Genomic DNA, 7,310 nt, shown 5'->3' with positions numbered 1-7,310 from the left:
GCAGGAAAAAAAAAAAAAGTCCTTGTATTGAATTCTGAGTAAGCTATTGACAGAATAGTAGTCACCTTTCTGCTTTTGAGCTTTTCACAAAACAGAACATGAAAGGGAAAGAAAAAAAAAAACAACACCAGGAAAAGAGAAGGATGATCTGTCATAGGTAGATGCTCAGATTTTCAGTTTGGCTGCAAGAATTGACCCCTGTCCAGCCCCTCTTCTCTGGTCTGGGATGCCAGCTAAGCAGTCTGTTCAGGTACTTGTCCTCCAGTGATCATTCTCTGGCTGTTCAGAGCAGTGGGTCCATAAAATAGAGGGGAAACCAAGAGAGATGAAAAAAAACAGTAAGGGGGGGTTGCAGGCGGGAGCAATAAAACCACAAAATAGAGTAAGACAAAAAACAAGGCTTGGCCCTCTGCTGCTACAACATTGGTGCTTAAGACAGATTATTGAGTCAGTCTGGAGAATCTAATGACGCAAGCTTGTCAATGAAGGAGAACCAGTGAAGGAGAACATGTCTTGGGTGGTCATCTCTGGGGACTCCTCCAAGATCTCCAAAAGTTGCAGTTTTGGTCCCCATAGCTTCTCTTTCTAAAGCTTCAGAAGTTGAGTCAGTAAGAAGAGAACATCACTGTTCTTTCACCTAAAGTCTGACTCTTCAATTTTGGCTCAGTGGTTTCTGCTTCCGTGCTCCTTGTGTATCAAACATTGGTCACCATCAGTAGGACCGACAAAAAGAGTTCAATATTAAGCAGCCTTTATTTTTGCATCTCTTTGAAAAAAATGTTCTTTATGCATTTAACAGTCCATCCATATCGTTCAGGTCCATTCTCTTGTACTTGCAATATGACCTGTATGGCCACTCCAGTTTCAGCAATCTTACACTTTAGTAACCTTGCACATAGGATAAGCTTGAATTTTTAATGAATTTGTCATATATAGCTTGAAACCTGCTGCATTTTTCTGCTTTGTCTTTTGAGATGAGCTAGATGGGAAAATGTATTTAAAGCCATATTCTGTACTTAGAAATAAATAGTATTTCAGTGAAAGCTCTATGTGAGGGGTTGACAGCATCTGTAAGTGGCAATGAAATGAACTAGGTTCAAACAAAAGAAAGTACTGACATCCCAGTCACCTTCATTTTCCTGAATGAGAGCCTGCACAATTTTATAGCAGTTGTTGTGATTGAAAAAATAATGACATTGCCACGTCCGACTACATCATGTTGTTGTGTCTTTGCAGCCTACATCTTCTGACTGAATCATCTGGGTAACAAATGTGCAGTGAGACCATGGTAAGGGCTCTGTTTAGGGTTGACACCATATGCAACTCTATCTGAAGCAGTAAAAGACCTATAGATTGGAGAACCTTTTGGCATATCCATGCAGATAGTTCACAGTATCTGTGGGGCACAATAATTCTTTGTACTCTTCGCTTTTTTCCCTGCTTGTTCCATTGTGGTTCAGTAGTATTTCTCCACAAATGGGTGCAGTGAGTCTGGGTTTGAAAAAAGAGAATTGCTGTCTTTGGCTCAAAAAGAAGTAGAGAAGTGATGGCAGCAGCCATAAAGGCAACCAAAGAGAATAAAGTAGGATGGGACATCTGGGGAGCTGATTTTATTCTTCACTTATTTCACACCTTAACATTAACTGTATTCTAAAATTTGATAAATGAGATGGGGGATTTATCTTGTGGCTGCAAAGATAGATAGCTTTGGAATCAATGAATGGCTCAGTTCTCTTCAGAGGAGCAGGAGATAAAACCAAATCAACTTATTGACTGTTCCAACAGCCCCATAGAAGGAAGACCTGTTTCTTCTGTATCGCTTCTGCAGACTAGCCATGGATATTTTTTCATTTGAGATCTTCATTTGAATACTCGTGAAAGAAAGGAAAGAAAAAACCCAAAGGATTATATCTAAAATTGGTAGTGTTATTTTATATTATTCTGTGTTATTCTTTTTTCAATATGCATAAGAAAAATGGAAGAGTAGTTTCAGCTATTCTGCTTCTGATTTAGTGGTAAAATAGCAGATTTCCAGATGCTGCGTAAATCTGGAATTTCTGCAGAAATGGGCATTACAAAGCCCAGTCTCAGGCATATCAATTGTGGTGCATCAATAGTAAGTCCAAGAAGTCTGGGATAAATTTATTGTAGACTTAACCACATACACAAGTCATTTTCACAGTACATACATAACAGCTCAGCAGGTTTTGGGTTCTCTTGACAATCCCTTTCATATACCTGAATGGTGAGAGTTTTGAAAGCACATGAAATTAATTTTGCTAATTACCATGGCAATCACCACTGCAATATGAACAACTGTACATCAACAACCTTGTGTCCATTCAGTCCTTATCCAGGACTGACAAATCTGTGAATTTGTGAAGATTGATAGAACATGTTGTAATCGCTTGTCAGTCTCTTTTTGAAAGATATCAGGAAACCCAGATCCTATTGGCAAAATAAAAAAAAAAGTTCCAGGGGACTAAGATTTCACTTACCATCAGAATATTCTTCCTGGTAAAATTTTCATTTTATAAACTTTGTGAAAGTTCCAGTTCACATCTAACCTTTGTGTCATGGGGTCACTTTGTACTTAAAGCTATGCAGCCAGACTGCAATATACTGGCATGCAGTACACAATTCCTCTGAATGTGTGAAACATGTATAATATACATTTATGTAACAACAGTAGTTTTTCCTTTCGAGCTTACCTCAGTTAAATCAACAAACTTGTGTCTGAGGCTTGGTAAAGACTCAATAGCTCGTATTTGTTGAATTAGTTCATATCTTTTCCTAAGCTTCTCCTCCTCTTCTTCTAAAGCTTGCCGAAGAAGTTCTCGATTTTCTTCAGAAACTTCCTGAACTGAAAGAAAAGAACTAATCTCTGTTAGCTGCTGCATATTTTAACAAGTAGTCCATCTGGAGGAAAATTCATATGCATTTGTGAATAATGATAATAATACTGATCTAAAGGTACTTGGGGGAACAGTCTGGCATTGGTGGGAGAAATGATTAGAGAAACACATGAGTACTTCCCACCTCCACTATCTATCATTCTATTCAACACATAAACATACCATATATATACATAAAGTAGACACTTTGAATTTCTGCTTTGTAATTTCTGTTCTAATGAGTGCGCATGGTTTCATTATTTAATAAAAAGATATTATACAATAGCAAATATTCATAGTTTTTCAAGCTATCTGATACAAGTATGGAGATACACAAGCAGAGAAAAGTCTGCTCAGCAAAATATGCACAGTTTAGCCTGTTCATACAGTAGATGTTAACATGGTGTTGCATTGGAATATGTACAGCCATGCCAGTCAGAACAGCCTTCTCCCTGGCCTTCATTAGTTAATGCCTTAACTGAAGAGTTTTCTCTAAGAATAATCGAGGACGAGTAACATTATTTCCCTTCATCCTAACGACTGGTCTGTCTTGGAGGTGCTACATCCTTTTCCATTGCGATACTGTCCTAGGAGATGGCTTTTCTTTCCTTAGCTATAGTCTTCTTCTCTGGATTGTCTTGTCTGGAGAAGACAATAATGTTGAGCTATGATTCTTTCACAGTGGTTGCTAGGCAAATCCTTTCTTAATGACATGAATCACAAGAATCTGAGCTTCACAATTTGATTTGACAAAATGTACATTCATTCACATATGCTACTTCTAGATGGAAGGGAAACTAGTTGCAAAGCATTAGTGCTGTATTTCTCCCTTTTAAACAAAGAGTAATTCCCATGACCAGTAGCTTAGAATTTCTGATCTACCCATTACCAGCTTATTCCTGGAATTCATATTCATGCATTCATGGGAAAGTATAGCCCGGATCTTTCCCTCAACTTCCCTTTCTTTTCTGTAAAAATTGTAATTGGCCCACTAAAAGAAAGATAAAGTAACTTGGGGAAATTTGACATAATCTCTAATTTTTCTGGCAATATATAAATACCTATCTGCTGTTTGTATTTCTGGAGCTTTATTTTTGCCTGCTTTGCATTCTTGTGTCCTTCCACGACCTGCTCCACCAGCTCTCTCATTTCTTGCTGTTCCTGTAGACGCTTCTGTGCATACTGGTGCATCAGCTCTGCTTTCTAAATCCCAAACAAAAAGGTGAATAAAATTCCTGATAACTGATGATCAAGACTCAAATCACCGAAATAGTGCAAGGACAAATGTATTCAAAATACTACATCATACACAAAACTAGCAAAGGACATTGACTGGGGACAACATAGAGACCTAGATTTAAGCCCCCCTCTCTATGTTTTATTTAACCACAACAGGCTTCTGTAACGTTTGCACTGCCATTTTCCAGGATCCCCTGCCAGTGTTTCTAAAAGCAGACAAAAAATGCCATCCCTGGATCTGGTTGTGAGATACCACGGAGAGTGCCAATCTAATACACAGCTGGTTGTGTGCCTGCAGGATCTTCGTGGGCCTAAATCGTATCTCTGTAACCTACAGAAAGTCCACTTTTGGCTATCATGTTTCCTTCTTTGTCAGAGGAAATGAACAGGAAGCAGGGAACTGGACTTTTCCAGACTAGATTCGTTACTGCACTTTCTGTTTTAGATGGAAGACTAGAGTTTTCAAAGAAGGAGGGGGGACAGCATGGCAGCTGTTGGTGAATGAAGAATTGGTGCTCAGTACTTCTGGAGATCTCCATATGGATGAAGTGCCCTGTTGGCATCTGTTGGCAAGTGAAGGGACCCACCTGGAATTGGCCAGGTTAGAGCAAGTCTGATTTGCACATCCCCAAGTCTATACATATTGGGACATTTCTGTTAACAAATAAAACACTTATGCTCTGAAATTGAGATGAATATAATAATTACAATAATTCTGGAATGAGTGTGAGCAATCACACTATGCTCAGTTGTCCATAGTAGGGTTCACTTTAAGTTCTTGCCACAGCCTGTCTAAATAGACATGAGGACTCAGTGCCAAAAAAAGCTGAAATATTTTGGTAAAGGTCAGAGAAGGAACTCAGTAGGCAAGTTTCCCTTTTGCAGCATGGCCTTTATGAAAATCTTGTACATTTGTGGTCACATCTTAAGTTGCTGAGACACTGCAGAGGCATCTGGGAGAGGTGGACAAGAGAAAAGTACTGTCTGGCCTACAGGGCAAAGCAGCAAACTAGGCTAATAGAAAAGCAAAGCCTGTGATAGTGACTATGAAATATTTAAAATCTATAGTATTATCTATTTCTTGATCACTTGTTTAGTTTATAAGAAAAGTGCTGTAAAAATTGTAATGTGAGTTTGGGAAAAAAATTAAAAGATCTAGCAATGTTTTTGGGAAACTGTGATTTGCCAGACTGGAAACTGTGTGAAAATACTTCTTGGCACAAATATCCAGTTTTATATATATATAGATCCAAAGAGGGTTCTCTGCCTGCATTTTCCTCTAAGATAGATCTAGGCACATCAGATAATATGAAGTAAATTGAATTATATCCATTTAAGAAAACAAATTCTTTCATGTTTGTGGCTCTCATTTTAACAAGATAATGAAATTAGCCATATATTGGTAATTTCATTGCAAGTGGTGCTCCGTATCTCAGTATCTCAGTATCTGTTCAGAAAGGATATGCATAAAGACATGAATATAGGGGAGAATGCTTTAACCTTCTGTTTTATTCAATTTACTTCATAAATGTTATCAATCAAATCAAATGCTTGTAAAAAAGTACTTTAATGTATAAGCATTGCTGTACCTGGAAGTTGTAGCACAGCTTTTCCATGGTTTGGAGACTCCAGTGAGTAAAGACACTGTATAGAACTTTTACTACTTCTTATATTAGGTATCATCTTTGGTATGTTTTGCACTGATTGAATGTAAGCAAAATTTGAGCAATATCGCATGTATTACCTCTTCTCTCATTAGATCAGCTTTCTTCTTATTTTCTTGAGTTACATTCTGATGGGCTAGAACTGCCTCTTCACGACTCAGTTTCCCTTGAAGTCTCCTACATTCTGTTTCAGCCAGCTGCTCTTCCAAATCTTTTCCACGCATCTGTTTTTGCCATTCCAAGAATTCAGATGGGTCTCCAGCCCCTCGCAGCAAATTTTCAATTCTGTAAGACAGAAGAAAGAATATACTATTCTATGGAATGGTTTGTAAAACATTTCTAGTAGTTTGTTGTGATATAAGGAGTTTGATCTCTGCAGAGAACAAAGGTGGCCATCACCAGTCATTTGACAGATACCTCCAGTCTAAGAGGTGTTACTACTATGTGGAAAACCTGGGAAAGCCAGGCTGGAAGAAGGTGCATGAGGGCATGGACCTGAAAGTTTTCAGTAAAACAAAGCCCCAAGAGAGGGCAAACTTCAGCTACATACAGATTCTCCTAAGGAGCAAGGAGTAGCAGGCAGAAGGTATGTACATTTTCTCAGAGGATTACTTTGCTTAGAGGTAGAAAGAACAAATATCTTTTTTCTTTGACAATCTTCTTGGCAACTTTAACACAGAGAACAAAAAACTTTTCTGCTTAATTTTATTTCTGGTTTGTATTTTGTCAATTAAATAATATTGCTGTAATGAGGCAAAGAAATAATCAGCTATTAAGCAAACCCACATTCTTATTTTTTGCTTGGCCAAGAGAGAAAAGCATAGCAAAGCCCTGGGGCAGGCCCATCAAAGTCCTGCAGCAGAGGACTGAATGAGCCAAGAATTAGGGCAGAGACACAAAAATGCGGTGAATTGTGCCTTACTGCTGCTCCCCAATGCATATATATTATGTATCTGTTGTGTTTTAAATGCAGCTGAAGATTAAAACTCAATATAATTTTATTTTATGTTAAGTTATGGGGAAAATCTATTCCTTTGCTGAGTGGAACAAAATTCTGCCAGATAGAGTGAACAGTATCATATGTAATATAAAAGAACCTCAATATACATACGTAGCTGATAACAGAAGCTGAGTGATGCATAATATCTTACTATTAAAATCCTGATCCATATACCAAAATTTGTTAGGTCCAAAGACCAAATCCAACCTTAGGCAGTCATTCTGGAACTTAAAATGCTAACAATATTTAGTGCTTAGCCCGCTAAGTCAAGTAGATCAGAAATAATACTAAATCAAAATGACATAATATAGGTTTTACCTTTGTTAAAATTATTAGTGAAAATGTTCTGTAATTCTAGGTACAGAACACAACCTGCAGTGGCCACTCAGCAGTCACCCTCTCCCTAGTTAATGTCTGCTGAAAACCTATGCTACTGAATAAGGACATCTTATGTCAGAGGAATCCTTATGTCAGGGTTCCTTAGAGCCTTAAGTGCACCAAAAGGACCTGCAA

The 7,310-nt window shown here is 38.0% G+C and overlaps 1 protein-coding gene across 1 annotated transcript in view; it reads right to left on the bottom strand.

Annotated features, from left to right (window-relative positions):
• Nucleotides 1-7,310, bottom strand: part of CFAP99 (cilia and flagella associated protein 99) — a gene marked incomplete at its 3' end in the record, with an annotated part of 56,592 nt that overhangs the window by 11,646 nt on the left and 37,636 nt on the right. The window contains exons 9-11 of the mRNA XM_010075293.1: nt 5,878-6,082; nt 3,956-4,097; nt 2,712-2,863 (exon numbers count right to left, since the gene is read on the bottom strand). Of these exons, the coding sequence (XP_010073595.1) occupies nt 2,712-2,863; nt 3,956-4,097; nt 5,878-6,082 (499 nt within the window). The remainder of the gene's footprint in view (nt 1-2,711; nt 2,864-3,955; nt 4,098-5,877; nt 6,083-7,310) is intronic.

The sequence above is a fragment of the Pterocles gutturalis genome, unplaced genomic scaffold, assembly GCF_000699245.1.
Source record: "Pterocles gutturalis isolate BGI_N339 unplaced genomic scaffold, ASM69924v1 scaffold16777, whole genome shotgun sequence".
Classification (NCBI taxonomy): domain Eukaryota; kingdom Metazoa; phylum Chordata; class Aves; order Pterocliformes; family Pteroclidae; genus Pterocles; species Pterocles gutturalis.
Note: the sequence above shows the minus strand (reverse complement) of the source record. Positions and strands in the feature narration are given on the sequence as shown.